Here is a 16,151-nt window from a genome sequence, read left to right as displayed (position 1 = left end):
CCACAGGGATAGAGCTCATTTTCTTCCTAGAAGCTGGCACAGTGCTGTATTTTGGATTAGAATGAGAATAATGTTGGTAACACACTGATGTTTTAGTTGTGCCTAAGCTGTGTTTACAATAAATTAAAGACTTTCTGTGCCTTGTGGCGCAAGAAGCTGGGATGGGAACAGAGCTGGGACAGCTGACCCCAACTGTCCAGAGGGATATTCCATACCATATAGTGTCATGCTCAGTACATAAACCAAGGGAAAGCTGTCTGGGGACTGCTGCTCAGGAACTGATGGGGCATCAGTCAGTGGGTGGTGAGCTACTGTGCTGTGCATTACTTGTTTTGATGATTGTGATTCTTCTATCATTATTATTTTCCCTTGTGTTTCTGCCTTATTAAACTGCCTTTATCTCAACCCACTGATTTCACATTTTTTATCCCCCCAGTCTATCCCCCATCCCATTTGGGTTGGGGAGGGGGTGAGTGAGCAGATATGTGTTTATCCTGCTGGGTTAAATCACAACAGTCCTTTATGGCACCCCACAAGCAGCAGAGCATAAAGGGTTGAGATAACAACAGATCTGACCAGAGCATAATAAAGGAAATTCATTATAAGCATTTATGATATTAGTTTGATAGTCTCTGGTCACAATGTTGATTTATTTGCTCTCAGAGCTGCTGTGAATGTTCTCGGAGCTCTGTTATGCAACATCTAACTTGCTGTATATGTTCCCTGCTGTGCTGTTTATCACCTCTGGGGACTGGGTTAAGGTTAGCATTTTGTTGTACTTTGTAACACTGTCTTATGATATGATAGAATTCCTGGTAGTGCATCTGAGCTGGTATTTGTACTCAGCATTGCCATCATTTCCACACTTTGGGAGCCATCTGTAGGAAACTATTCATAGTTACACCTTTTGCCTTTTCTCATCAGAGAGCAAATCCATGTGGGAGATACATACCATCTTCCATCATCCCCTTCTCCTCCAAGCTAATTAGCTCTTGAGAATTTCAAATATCATCAGGATATCAAACCTGGATGTTTTTTTGCTGCAGCTCTCGATTGTGTTTCAGATCTTGTTTACAGTAAAACAACTATTTTTGGATACCACCCAGAGATCTGCCCCAAGGCTGGGTAGATACAAGTGGCAGGGGTATGTGTGGGATAGTATAGGCAAGCACTAGGATAGAGGGTATCTCCAGCATTTTGGAATATCACTCCTAAGCAAGCGCAGAATCTTGAAAAATTAATAAAATGCTTGGGAAAAGTATGCTGTCACGCTGGCAATTCTAGAGTTACAGAAATCACTGCAAGGTGCTGGGGCCTGGCCCAGGCCTAATGAGCCCTGTTCAGCACTATTCAGTACCCTCAAGGGAAGAGAAGGCCCCTGGATCTGACAACAAAACAAAAGGCACTGGAGCTGCTCCACCTCCTGTGACTGGCACCACTGCTGAACCAAAGAACCAACCTCTGCTGGTGTGAGTCACCCCTATACACAAGAGGAAGTATTGGAAGCAAAAGTCAGCTCATGTAGTAAGGGAGGAAGGGGTTTCTTCCAAGAGAGAGCAGGAGAAAGATGTAGACAAGACAGACTACTCTGAAGCAGGGCTGTCATGAGAGACCAGGAGGAAGAGGAGAGGTAGCTGCTGACTGGGGAGGAGGGAGATGAAGAATTAATGAATGAGGCAGTACCCACCCAATCCCTATCCCTGAGTGAGCCGTGAGGTACACAAAAAGATTTCAGCTGCTCTCCAGGTGAACACATTGTCAGCAGCCTGCTCCAATGCTGAGGTAATAATAGGGCCAGTAGTCTGGAATTATAGGGTAAGGAAGCCAGGCAGGTAGGATCCCTTTCTAGGAAAGGGGGCAGTGACAGAGTGATCGGAAAAGTGATGCAAGTCCTCAGCCTGTGGAGGTGACTCATGTGAGGTGTGAAGGAAAGAGACTCCTTTAAGGGAGATGTCACCCAGGCAAGTGGAGCACCTTGGAAAATGTATCAGTACCTGAGGGAAGTAGGCCTGCTGGGGGTGATTTATGATGACCTGGATGACAAGCAGTTATCCAGAGATGCACATTAAGTCAGGTGCATGTGACCCATGTGGTGGAAGTTTGTACAGAACCAGGACTGTCATGGTTCAAGGCAGCTTCAATACCAGACAGCCACTCGCTCACCCTAATCCCCCTCACCTCCTCCATGGGATGGGGGATAGAGCTGTGCAGAGGGGGAAGGAAATAATAGTAGAATAGACTAAACAGGAGATGCACAGTGCAGTCACTCACTGCCTGCAGACCAATGCCCAGGCAGTTTCCAAGCAGCAGCAGCCCCCAGCCTGCTTTCTTTTCCCCCTCGGTTATTTATATACTGAGCATGATGTCACATGGCATGGAATATCCCCTTGGTCAATGTGCCAGCTCTCCCAGCTGTGTCCTCTCACAACTTCTTGTTACCCCCAGCCTGATGGGGTGGTATCAGAAGTTGAAAAGTCCTTGGCTTTGTTGCTAAACATTGCTTAGCAACAACTAAAACATCAGTGAGTTACCAGCATTATTCTCATTCTAAATCCAAAACAGCACTATACCAGCTACTGGGGGGAAAATCACCTCTATCCCAGTGGAAGCCAGGACACTTGTCTAGGAAAATATTGTGGTATTCTGTAACACCATGGCTGCTGTTGATGAACTGTGTGCTCTTACCCCTCTGAACAGTGTGTTGCTGCGTTTGCTGTGTCTGCTGTAGCCTCGCAGTGGGAACGCACCGGGAAGCCATTCAACCCATTGCTTGGAGAGACCTATGAACTGATCAGGTAATGAACAGAGCCTGCCCTGGAGGGTGGTATTCCATGTAAGAGATGTTTCGTGAGATTTGTCAGCTGGCTTGCAGACTGCGCTTCAGCTCATAAGCTTCCAGCCATTCTCCTAGTAGCTGCTGCAGGTGCACGGAATGCATGTTGGTGTTCACCAATTCACCTCTCAGTGAAGAGAAACTACTTAACTTTTCAATTCAGAGCAGGCAACTGAAATTTGCCAGGTTCAAAAGCAAGTTTTATCTACAAAAAAATTTTTTTTTCCCCTGAAATGTTATGAGTGCAAAGTGTGCATGGTACATAAGGAGGGCATACGGGACTGTTCAGAGTACCTAATAAGCAATGTGGGTCTGTTAATGTGTAGCTGCACCAAAAGCACATTTTTCTACCAGTTAATATTTTGGCCTGTGTTTAGGTGAAAATTTTAAGAAAGAGATCAGTATCAAAAGTAGTTATACAGATTCACCAGATCTGGTAGTTCTTGTTTCTTTTTTATATTAAGTCCTTAGTTATTTAAAATGAGGACGTTCTGTGTTTTAGTTGATCTTTTCAGTTAGCCTAGGCTTTTAACTAACTCTTGCCTCGAGTACAGCAGCTGTGCATGGGTCCAAATACCTCTTTCACCTCAGGGAAAACAACTGCAACTTCACTACACTTGATACGTAGTTCTGCTTATCTTTATTTTACAGAGATGATCTTGGATTTAGACTTCTCTCAGAGCAAGTCAGCCATCATCCACCAATCAGTGCTTTCTATGCTGAAGGCTTAAATAATGATTTTGTGTTTCATGGATCAATTTATCCTAAACTCAAATTCTGGGGCAAGAGCGTGGAAGCGGAACCAAAAGGCACTATGACTTTGGAGCTTCTTGAGTAAGTGGATCAGTAATAATTGAAGGGGCACAGGGCCTCATCCTTGATGATTAGTATGCATTAGAGTCTCATGGCTTAGGAACGGACGTGTCCAACACCCACATCCCAAAGTCTTAGGGCAGATCACTTTGTGGGGAGGAGGGGATGGGAAGATGAAAGGAACTGCCATTGTTTCCCCATACATGCTGCATGCTACTAATAGCACCAGTGGAGGCCTGGGCCTGGATGTTCTCCAAGTGCCTGGACATCAGTTCTGCTAAATGCAGCATGCCTGAGTCCCGTTGGCTTTCCTTGTGTCTTTCCATGCTAACAGTGACTGCACCAAAGTGACTGTTTTAAGGAATTGATAAAATCAGTAGCAATAGGTTGATAAACTCCCTGGGTTTACTGACTTATTGCCATGCCCATTTCAAGACTTGGAATGATGATGGCTCATTGAAGGACTTACATCCAGTACAAAAATACAGTGTTCTAATTTTTATTCCCTTCCCTTAGGCACAATGAAGCCTACACATGGACAAATCCTACATGCTGCGTGCATAACATTATTGTGGGCAAACTTTGGATCGAGCAGTATGGAAACGTGGAAATAACTAACCATAAGTACGTTAAGAGTGTGAGTGCTTTCACCTCCTGTAAGTTTGAAAAGGAAAAGCATTTGGAAGTAATTGGTGCTGTCTTGTTCTGCCTTTAGAACTGGTGAGAAATGTGTACTAAGCTTCAAGCCCTGCGGCCTCTTTGGGAAGGAGTTGCACAAAGTTGAAGGCTACATTCAGGACAGAAGGTAACAGCTTAATTCTAAGTGGGAAACAAATGGCTGCCCTTGTTTCTGAGGGGAGCTGTAGAACAGAATGCCTTTAACAGTCTGTCAAGGGCACGAACCTGCAACAGCAGGGTTATGAATTCTGCAATACCAATAATGGAGTTTCAAAGTTGCCCTCAAAAGTTCTCCTTTCACATATTTTTGTCTGAAATGGGGAAATAAATCTCTTTAAGTTCCTTTGTAAACTTAGTCTGCTTTTTTTTTTTTTACAGCAAAAAGAAACTCTGTGCGTTGTATGGGAAGTGGACTGAGTGTTTGTACAGTGTTGACCCAGCTACATTCGAAGCTTACAAGAAAAACGACAAGAAAAATACAGAAGAGAAGAAAAGCAGTAAACAGGTATTAATCACATAAAGAGGTAGGATCTCAAAAGCATAATAAGACAGCTAAATATTTTAGTAGCATTTAGGAGCATTATGTTTTTCTTCACTTATCTTCTCTTTCCTAGTAGGATACAAAACAGATTGGATGAGTACCAATATTAAGGGATAAAATGCTTTCTTTCTTCTCTTGGATTTGTATTCAAACTTCCCAAAAGTTGGTGTGATCTCAATACTGTCTAGTTCATTACCTGCCTCTTCCTCCCAAGTTACATGGACGAAATAACATATCCATTAGTTAGGCCATTTCTGATCATATATGGTAACATATTCTAGTGGGAGGATTTTGATTCTTAGAAGCAGGACAGATTAGTTTCTTAATTGATAGAGGATCATCTTTTCCAGCTATTACAAGGAATTTTTTTTATTGTTTTCTATTAAATTTTCACAACTGGAGAAGTCCTGGCATTTTTAAATTTTTCTTCACAATTGATTGCTTTTTTCTCTTGTGAAAAAACCTCATTCATGATTCTTCCAAACTTCTGGTCAGCACTAAGCTTCTTGTTTAGGATGAATGGTGATGGTGACAACATACAGCTTGGTGAAGAATAGCCACTCACATAGCAGCTTAAGACAGGGACTGTTCCCCTGTGGTGACTGCAGCCAGGTTTTTTTTTTTGTTTGGGTGTTGATAGTTTCTTCAGAAACTTATGAAGAAAAGAGATGGGGAACTCTGAAAGCAATTGTCCCTGTGCGGGTTCAGATTGTTGCTGTATCTGAGCTTGCTCCAGTGCTTGTCCTCAGGAGAATGGTAAAGCACTGGGGATTGCTGCTTCTCTGGGAGTCTGACCAGGAGAACTCTAGGGAGAAGGAACAAAGGAAAACACACTCTGTGTCTTTGTTCAGCGGCCTGTTTGCATTTTCCAACAATGCTCAAGATGATCATTGCTTTTCACTTTGAAATGGAGCATCCTGTTTCATAAAGCTCAAGCTGCAGTTGGAAAATGCTTTTCCTACTTAATTAACAGAGCCCTTTCTATGTAGAAAATGAAGGCTTTGTAATGCTAGGTATGGACCAGGTAGTCTATGTTGAATATGTACTCCCACTGCCCCTTGTGTCTGAGGAGCTGATATTTTCTATGGTTTTGGAGCATTTAGATGAGCCAAGTCTCACATATAATGTCTGGATGTGGTTTTTCCCTTCATGGTGCTGAAGGATTCATTCAGGCACAAAAGTAAATGGCTTTTTAAACTTCTAATTAGAATTTTCAGATTTATGTAGTTGTTTTCCAGCTATTACTTCATGCTGCATTGCTACTAATCAAGAAATGCTTCTGCCTCCCTTGAAGGAACCTGCTCGAATGAGAGCTCTTTTGCAACTTACCCCAGATTTTCGCCTGAATCCCTTTCATTTTTATAGGAATGAAACTTAGAGGAAAATAATTTTTCAGGGAACTAGACAAGCATTCAGGTATACAAAGGTGATATTTTACTAACATGAAAAGAGTTATAGTAGATCCATGCATGGTTCTGCTTGGAATGACTTTTTTTTTTTAATCAAGATGAAGCATTTTGTGTGTAACTTTCAATGCAAATACATGGAAGAGAATAAGGTAGGCAAGAGCAACTGCCCTCACATGTGCCTCATTTACAGACACCTCATTTAAAGAGGTCTTGCTTTGGCAGGTCTGTTAACTATCCTCACAGCAATATACTGAACAGTCAAGTAGCACTGAGCATAAAATATGGATCATCGTGATAAGAGCATAAGAAAATCCACATTTTACTTATTTCTCTGTAATTTTTATGCTATTTTAAGATCATGTATCCAACAAGGCAGAAATCACATTGTGTACTGTAGCCTTTAAATAAAAAGCTTGGAGTTCAACAGTCTGATATTGAATTGTCCTTGTTTTGATACAAGGATGTCTTTCTGATGTGTCCTGCTTCAAATTCCCAATTTCTGAAGGAATGATTGGGATCATTTAAAGAACAGAATGACAAGGTTGCCAGCACAGTTCAGATGTAGTCAACTAAAAGCCCCCTTTGTCTTCCTGAGAGCTGAGGGGCTAAACCTGGCCTGCGCATTGTTCTGCTGACTGTTCATTATTAAAAGCACAGTGAAGGTCTCCTCAGTGAAGCAAAATCCTTACTACAACGTCTGATTTTCCTGAAAATGGAACACATGAATTATCTCAGAGGACAACTGAGTGCATGTTGGGTACTGGATGTCTTCAGTATTACCTGATGCAACCATGGGAGAGCAAAGCTTATTAGCAGCAGGATTAAAGCTGCTGGCCTGCAGCCAAAGTATTTAAAGCATTAGTTGCCTTTAAGTTGGGCTTTAATCTCCAGTGATCTCTGAAACGTGCTGCTGTTTTTAGCTGTGATTGTGACACTAGGTTTTCTTGGGAGAGCCTTATTCATTGTCCAGCGTGGCTTTAGTTTGATATTCCAACATCCGCTTCTGTGGTGGAATTAATGTCAGCAGCATCAGAGCCCAGCTGCCTGAAAGCTGTGTGTAAAACAGGGATGGTTTAGGACTAGTTCAGGTCACACCTACACTCTGATCACCAGTTACTCTCTACTGCCCCAGTAACCCTCCGTGGAGTTTTTTCCTTTCTGGGAAAAGCATTTCACAGTCCTGTGGCTACAGCTGCCTCAGGCAGTATGTGTCAGCCTTCATACCCTTCCCAGAAGATGTAGCTAATTTAGGATATTCATTTCACATTTGCAGTTTGCCATTTCAGTAGTGCAGCAGTTAATGGAAAGGAAGGCTCCTCTGGGCACAGAGCAGAAAGAAGGGCTTTCTGTTGTGCACAAACTGAGCAGCATCTGCATTTTGTGCTAGCATTTCTTTGTTGTGGAAGGATGAGGAATGTGGCTTCTATTCTTCACGTTTAATGAAGCAGTAATGAAGTTAAGTATCAGGCATGAAAATGCTTGTACTTGAGGAAACAGGACATCTCTGAGGTGGAAAAATTGACATTTCTTAATACTTGAACATCCAGCTTACATCTACAAAGATGTTGATGGAAGAAACTGTTGGTAGTGTTCCACTGGGAGGGAATTGGGAGTATGTGTGCTATGTTAATGCCTCAATCCTTCTTGACCAGAATCTAGAGAAGTCTCTTTGCTGAAATTACTCACCTTTCGTCAAGGGAATCATTTTCTGTAAGTTCCAGCATTGAATGATCGGGTGTAAATGATTTGTGACTTCAAAGAACTACTCTTTTCTTTGTGTGCTGCCTTTAGGTGGGCAATACAGAGGAATCAGATGAGATGCCATTGCCAGACTCTGAGAGTGTGTATGTTATTCCTGGAAGTGTTTTGCTATGGAAGATAACTCCAAGACCTCCAAATTCAGCACAGGTCAGCTATGCTGCTTCTTATTGAAAATGTGTGCTATCCTGTTACTCTGTATGGTTTACACAAAACACATCCATTTGTTTTGTCATTAGCAAGTCTGGATTTGCCTGTTTATTGCAACAAATTTTCCCAGCACAACTGTAACTTTCTAACGTGGGGTTGGAAGGATAACTGCCACACGGATCAGTCTAGAATTAGTGAAATTTCTCTGGAAAATGGGCTGCTTCGTGTAGATAGTGGCATGGGGCATTTCCTCACTTCTTCTCTCCATCCTGCTTCCCCCACTGAGGCACCAGCCGTGTAAGAAATCTCGCTGAAGGCTTTATTAGGGGCCAGACACTTCCAAGGACAGACCTGCATGGCACAAGTTGGTGTGTGAAAGGCTGTGAAGCTGGAGACCAATAGGCAGAATACAAGGGTATTGTTGTGCAACTGAGAAGACAAAGAGTTGGTGCAGAAAAGATGCCCTCACTGCCTTAATCAAGGGGGAAATCTCTCTACAGAGATAGAGAAAATACCAGTAGGGCTGGAGAAAGAAGATAAGAGAGGAGGAAGAGTGCACTGAGTAATTGGATGCTGGTCTCCTTAAACAGAAACACCAAGGATCACCTACACTGCCTGACAGGGCACTTTTGTTGGTATCTTGGGCAATCCTATATTGAGTTTTGATTAAATAATACAAAAGCACTTGGATATTTGTTTTTAGCATTTTTCTTCTGCACTAAGACAGCAGCTAGAGGCATTGTAAAGTCACCTTTCATCTTTGTCTCTGCATTTCAGATGTATAATTTTACAAGCTTTGCTATGGCTTTGAATGAGTTGGACAAAGAAATGGAGAGTGTCATTCCCAAAACTGACTGCCGGCTACGACCAGATATCAGAGCTATGGAAAATGGAGAAATAGGTAACTTCAGTTATGGGCAAAGGCAGTTTTATTTTTTCTTTAAACTGAGGGACTGGAAAAAAGTTGTTAGATGAACAACTAGAGTAAGTAGCTGGCCATGCATTCCTCCATGATGCCAGGCAGTAGCTCCTTAACACAGCCTTCTGCAGGCTGTCTTGAGCTCCTGGTGTCACCCCCCTGTACAGGGGATGGTTGGGATGGAGCTCATCTTCTTCATAGTCTCCCACATCTGCTGCTGTGGTTCAGATTGGTGACCAAAGCAGTATTAAGGAAAATATCTGCACAGTGTTAAGGAAATACTTGTGAACTTTTTCTGTTTCCATCAGCCTGATGCAGAGGGAGTGTTTTGATGTACCAGTTCTGAGAAATGCAGTCAAAACTATTAAAGTGAAGCTGCAAATGCCAAAAAATACACTTGATGCAAAATTATACTTCACTGGGAGTTGAACACTTCTGCTGTCCTAGAATAGTGAATTAGAAATAACATAATGAGACTTCCAGTGAGTAGAGGTAGTGTGCTTTTAAAATATTAAAGCAGGATGGCCAGCTTTGTAGACTAAGCATGGGGGCTGTTGCTTTCTCTTGCTTGCTAATTGATTGGGGTAAGTCATGAAACCCTGATTCAGTTTCAGCTGTATAACAGGGCAACAACTGTGAGACTTCTGATAAATAGTCTGAGATGTAGCAATAAAAACCAGTGTCATGGTATAATACAGTGCAGTTTTGCAGTTTTGTTTCTGTTTTCTCAGAAGCTGCTAACCATGTCTTTGAGGCTTTTAAAAAAGCAGATCAGTGAATTCCCACAGCCACTCTCCCCTGCCTGTACAACTCTTTGTGGCCAGGATGATGGATATATTTGGTTCAGAGCAGCCCCAGTAATTTGTGTGTTTAATTTAAAGTGCAAATAACTATGATGTTAGCAGCAGACCATATTCCTTCATGATATACTAGTGGCATGAAGTTTGTGTAGCAGGTAGTTATACACAGTGGGTTAGTAGCCAACAGGGAATGGCTGATCAAAGTAGTTAAGAGAATCATTCTTGGAAGACTTAAGATGTGTATGAAATACTTTTTGAGGATTTAGGTATGAGACTGACTTTCATCTAATCTGCTTCTGAGTCTGACTTACTCCTTAGACCTTCTGATCATCCTTCCCACCAAAGAGAAGCAACTGTTCTGCTTGTTTAGGATGGTACATTAGTGCATTAACAAAAAAAATGAAGGGATGCTGCAGAAAGACAATTCTCTGTGGTTTGGAAATGAGTGTTTCAAACCTCTGGTGATGAGAAACTAACTTGCACCAGGAGCAACTTAACCCAAAACTCAGCCAGAAGCAGGTGGCTAGACTTCTGAAATAAACTGGTCATATCTTTACTTTCCCTACTGAAATAAATTCTACATATGCCACCTCCCTTAGCTCACATTTGCTGTTATGTAGACACATTCCCAGGGTCCTCAGGCCATGGATAAATATATATTTAGCGGTCTTAAAGACTAGGATTCCACTGGCTGATCCTGTGCCACAGCTGGCCTGGCTTAGCTCTTAAACTAAACCAGTAACCTTCACTGCTATGTAGAAGGCTTTTTGAATGGACAACCTTTACTGGTTTACTTCTATTTATTTATCTTCTGGGGCAGGTGAAGTAACATCCCTGTCTTATATATCATGCTTCAACATCTTCTGTATTTTTATTTGTTCAAGATCTGGCTAGTGAAGAAAAGAAGAGGCTAGAAGAAAAACAGAGGACCGCCCGCAAAAATCGTTCGAAGTCAGAGGAAGACTGGAAGACGAGGTTGGTGCCCTCGCCTCAGTGTGTGTGTAGTTATGTAAAGGCTTTGAGCATTCAGGTTAAGTGACAGTCTCCACCGGTGACATGCAGAGAGTGTTGTGTCAGCAGGAAGAGCAGACAGACAGCGTCAGGTCTGGCAGTGCCGCTGTTGTGTTCACAGACTCGGTCCCAGCAGGATGTAGCGCTTCCAGAGGGAAGCGTCAGCCTTGCTCTCCGTTCCTTCCCTCCCTGCTTGCACACCTATATGTAAATATATGCAAATACAAAGTGTGCTGTCTTCTCTGAGCACTTCTTGGTTCTGACACGACAGAGATGTTACCTCTGACAGCTGCTTCTAAGGACTGTGGCTGCTGGTTAATTTATAATTGCCTCAAATTGGCAAGCCTGGCCAAAGAGAGGAGGAAAGGCTCCTCCCTTGTGAGCTCAGCCATGACTTCTCAGCCCAGTGGCTCTGTGCTGATAGTGCTGTGTTCTCACCCAGTTTATCACCCAGCTATATCCAAGACACTGCCTTCTGTGGGAGGGGGCCCCTAACTACAAAAGTAAGAGGAGCTAAGGGAAAAGTTAGCATACAAGGGACCTGCCAGGATGTTCTGGGGATGTTTTGGGGGTTTTCTTTAAACTATGAGGAGTCATCTGGGTGCTCTTACACACAAGCTAAGAAGCAACTGTGAAAACCTGACCAGGTGAATCTGGTTTGACCAGATGAGGTCTATTTAAATGCATAGTAACAAACTGGCATTATCTTCTCAGGAAAAAACAGTAGGGCTTAAACTTTAAGTAAGCAAGGCTCCTCTCTTCTCTATTATTAATTCACTCAGACACTGTGGATTAAATATCTCTAAAATGTTTGTAACTATAAATCACATTTTTCTTTTTTTTTTTTTTTAAATGAAGTCACCCACCATCCCAAAATCCCAGGTTTGGACATGACTGCCTTTGTCTTTTTCCTGTGCCTGCTCTCCTGAAGTGTTTGGGTTTGTTTGCATAGAGACTGCTGGAGAATAACATCTTTGTAAAGCTTCTAACTGCTGGACAGCCTTGCAGCTCTCGCTTCGTTTCCTGAATTCAGAGTGGTTCTAGCTCTCACCGGGGGTTTTCAGAGCCTGGGATAGTTACATAGTGTTCTTCCAGGTGCCTGAAGTAGTTTAAATACAGCTCAAAGCACCTAAGGCTGGCATTGGAAGTTGAGGAATTTCCATGGAGCTGTGGTTTTTGGGTTATATAATTAATTCAGACACCATTCACAAGGTTCTGCAACTGCTGTGGTGCAGATTCTGTACACCTCTTCAGCATGTGTCTGGGATATCCTTTAAGAACTCTTTGCTCTCCAGGATATTTCTAAAGCTTTGGCAGAAAACTCCTGGTAGGAATGCCAGGTGTGGCTGCCTATAAAGGATGAACATTAAGTGTTAGGGAGAGTTGTGCTATGGGGGAAAAAGTGCCTGCTGTGAAGACCTCTCCTACCTGTTCCCAGGTCATCTGTGGGTCTTATTCTGCAGTGCATTATGAACTCAGATCTAAACTACTGCCATGTCCTTGCCACAGAAAAACAGGTTTCATCCTTTGTCTAGTAGAATTCCTCCCTCATAAGACAATTCTCCAAAGTGCTGACTGATTTTTTAAAAAACTTACTTATTCTGAATCCCCTTTACTAGTGGGGTCTTAGTGTTTCTCAAGAGGTGATTAATGTTGAACACTTAATATTTTAAATGCTGACTAGTAATCTTAAGTCTTGAGTAAAAATATTTAATTCAGGTCTGAAATACAGCAGTTGATTTTGATGAAAGCTGTCCTGTCTTTTCCCCATCACTGACTGGTTTAGGTCTTACATGTCTCTCAAACTTAGTTCTTCCCATTGCCTTTCCCCTTCCTGTTGAAGTAGGTGGGCACTGGAGTCAGGGGCACACTGTCCTGACCTGTACAAGTGTTGAGGACACACTAGTGAGCTGTGGGGTGGTAGAATTCCTTAATCTGAGAGGTGGGGTCACTGTGCTTATAGCCCTGTCTCATGGCAAATGTTTGGCTTCAGTTCTGGAATGAGCTGCTGTCACCAGTGAACTGGATGCCTGAGCCCATCCATACGCCTCTTATTTGGGAATAGCTGAATCCTCCAGTGGGAAGAGAAGCAGGAATGAGCTATGTACAGTACTAGGGGTGAATGACTTCTGTTGACTTCAGTTCACTTAACCAGGACAGCAGGAGAACCACTGGAGTGTTCCCCTGTTCGGTTACTCTTGTGGAGGCAGCACAAGGCATTTCTTCCAGCACAGCTCTCTCAAGTCCTTTCGAGCCAAGCAAGCAAGACTTGCCCGTGAGCTGCCCTGCTTTGTAACATAACCCTGCAGTACTGGTGGCCTTTAGGCTTCTGCCTTTTCAAGAGATCAAGTTATATTTGGTTGGATTGTGCTTTTTTTCTTCTGAAACCTTACGGTGCTGGAGAAGGGAAGAGCAGAGTTAAACAGGCTGCCTTGCACACAGATGATTTACTTGAGTGTGGTCACTGCAGTGAGTCACAGAAAGAAACAACTGGCTTCTGTGGTCAGTGAGGGCGTGAAAGGAAGCTGTACAGCACATTAACCACAGAAACAGCTTCTACCAAGCTGGCTTGTGCCATAAATGTGGCTTGGCAAAATACAGAAGGAAGTTAATATGCCTGAGGTCTGGTACTGTGTGCTGTCGAGGCAGAAGATTGAGTAACTGGGCCAAACAGAAAGTGGCATTCACTGTGTGCTATACGGTGCCTCCAGATTAGGCAGGAAGGGAGAAGAAAGGAAAGAAAGCAGGTGCTCAGCTTCAGTGTTTCTATTAATAACCAGCTTAGTAAAAGCTTGCAAGTAGCTCCATGCAGATGGAATCAGCTTTCTGGGCATTCAGATGAGTCTCCTGCTGCCAACAGTGTAACACAGTGTATTAACTGGTAATAATCCACGACGTTTCCTGCAGCCTGTGGGTGATGTTTCATAGCTGGCACACTTGTTCCGAGTTAACTGCTGGTCAAACTAAAGGGAAGGGAGCAAATGCCCAGGCAGTGGAAACAAGGACGAGTCACCTGTGAAGAGTAGAGAGATGAGTTGTATAGGGATGGGGTAAGGAAGGCCAAGGTGAAGCTGGAACTTGGCAAGGGATGCAAAAAATAACACAAAGGGCTCCTACACATGTTAACCAGAAAAGAAAGGTCAAAGAAGGTGATGATTTTTAAGGTACTTTCCAACCCAGGTACCTCTACAATTCTATGAGGAAGTGCATTGCAAGGCTTTAAAAAACAAGGGGTAATCTAGATCCAGGGAAATAATGTCTTTTTGTTTTCAGGACTGCAGTGCTTGTGGTGTTTACATGTCTTGCAAAAACTGTTACTGTTTGTGCATGTCAGAATGGTTGTTCACAACTGCTTTGAAGTAAAGCTGTACCTGTCCTTTTTTATGCAATCATCTTGGCAGCTTCAAATGGCAAAACACTGGCGTCGGTAATTCCACCTCAGAGATGTTTAAGCAGTGTAGCAATTGGGGAAATGTGGTCACTGAAAATGACTTTAAACTCACTTATGAATTTAAAACCAAGAGGACTCCTGCAATCACAATAATAATTTTGTGCAATAAACTGCTGAAGATGCAGCAAAGCAGTTCTGAACTCATACTTGTGTGTGTTAATAGCCTCACTAACATGCTGTATGTTTCCTTGCAGATGGTTCCACCAAGGCCCCAATCCCCACACTGGTACACAGGACTGGCTTTACTCTGGCAACTACTGGGACAGAAACTACTTTAACTTGCCTGATATTTATTAAAATGCAGTAAGGAGCCTCTGACTGATACAAATAAGTCTTAATCTGTTTTAACATTTTCCCTTGTTCTACTTATCTCCTGAAAATACTGACATGTTATCAAACAGAATATTAAGCATCTCTGCAATAAATCTGGTGGTACATGATCTGCAGTCCTAAAGGTAGGGGAATAACTTTTCTGGCTGATGGTGGGTCCTGCATGGACAAAGTTGCTGTGGTTTCAAGCTGCCCTGAGTACACCTATATTAGGTTGTGGTGTATGAGGAATAGAACACCTTCAGCTGTTCTGTGAATACTTTATTTTGTAGATAACATTGGCACAAGTAAAACTGGTTTTATTTATTGTGACATGGGAATGTTTAAAAAGCACACAAAGTAATTGCAATATTCTATTCTTAAATGAAGAAAAGGGTGTGTCACTTCTGTAAAGATGTAATTTTTCATACGGTGACTTCTCTTTTACTAAAGTAATTCCCTTGAAGCCTGAGCTCTGCTCAGGAGGTTCCAGAAGCGTTCCCATCTCTGGAGCAGTAATGCAGTTGTTTAAGCTGGTAACATTACTCAGAGGTTATTTATTCAGTGTTTTGTGCAGTGTTTTGAATTTTGCTTTCCTGTTTTGTTACCAACCTTATGGTTTAAGGAATTAAGAGCCATTTAAATATCTACAGATTTGATTTGAACTGCACACTAGTAACAGGTTTAAAAGAATCTGTTTCATGCACTAGAAGTTCCGGTGCCCAGCACCACTGCAAGAACCTAATCAGTCCAGGAATGACCTGGTGGAACATGGCAGGGGGACAGGACTGTGTCTGTACTGTGCAAACTCCCTGGGAGGAAGTCTTGTGCATTTCAAAGGTAGTACAGCACCTCAGTGAGGCCTCCTGTGCACAGCTGCTTTACCCCTTTTCAGTGGGGTGCATTCAATCTTAGTGTGTTTATATTGAACTGTGTACAGAGCTTCTAGAGAACGAGCTGCTCTTTGTACAATATTTTAACTGCTGTCTGGAGGTTAGTGTTAATTGAATAATTTAATTGCTACTAAATAAAGGCTTAAAAACTTCTTGCATCTAGTCTAAAGGGAGTGGTGTTCAACAGTGCTGACCCCTTCTGAGCAAGCCTCATCCAAAACCTGCTGCAATGAGGATGGATATGTTTCCCTGTGCTCCAGGGACCTCTCTTCTCCCTAAGCAGGAAGTCTCCTTCTGGGGGTGGGGAGGGCTGGGGAACGGAGAGCTTCCTGCAGCTTGAGCTTTGAGTGGACTACTGAAATTGTTAATAAGGCAATGAGATGCTTTCTATTTTTATTCCAGGCACTACTTGAATTACCCAGATCCTGATGCTGAGACATATTTGCATAGATAAGGGAAAGCCTTTTCCTTGGCAGCCTTTCCTGTGAGGGCCCAGCTCTCACAATGACCTGTAGATGCAGGAGTTTAATACCTGCTCTATCTGTAGGGAGCCTCTACTCTCTACTCTGGCCAGTGCTTCTTGAAA

At 42.7% G+C, this 16,151-nt stretch overlaps 1 protein-coding gene across 4 annotated transcripts in view; it reads left to right on the top strand.

The window, feature by feature from the left end:
- OSBPL1A (oxysterol binding protein like 1A) overlaps nt 1–15,723 on the top strand; it is a 79,291-nt gene extending 63,568 nt beyond the window's left edge. For all 4 annotated transcript variants that reach the window (XM_048289264.1, XM_048289267.1, XM_048289265.1 and 1 more), the window contains 9 exons: nt 2,698–2,795; nt 3,485–3,667; nt 4,163–4,270; nt 4,362–4,451; nt 4,703–4,829; nt 8,066–8,182; nt 8,960–9,083; nt 10,786–10,876; nt 14,558–15,723. In XM_048289264.1, the coding sequence (XP_048145221.1) occupies nt 2,698–2,795; nt 3,485–3,667; nt 4,163–4,270; nt 4,362–4,451; nt 4,703–4,829; nt 8,066–8,182; nt 8,960–9,083; nt 10,786–10,876; nt 14,558–14,660 (1,041 nt within the window). In that variant the 3' untranslated portion in view covers nt 14,661–15,723. The remainder of the gene's footprint in view (nt 1–2,697; nt 2,796–3,484; nt 3,668–4,162; nt 4,271–4,361; nt 4,452–4,702; nt 4,830–8,065; nt 8,183–8,959; nt 9,084–10,785; nt 10,877–14,557) is intronic.
- Nucleotides 15,724–16,151: the final 428 nt, after the last annotated feature.

This window comes from Corvus hawaiiensis, chromosome 30 (genome assembly GCF_020740725.1).
Source record: "Corvus hawaiiensis isolate bCorHaw1 chromosome 30, bCorHaw1.pri.cur, whole genome shotgun sequence".
Classification (NCBI taxonomy): domain Eukaryota; kingdom Metazoa; phylum Chordata; class Aves; order Passeriformes; family Corvidae; genus Corvus; species Corvus hawaiiensis.
This window is presented reverse-complemented; position numbering and strand designations above follow the sequence as displayed.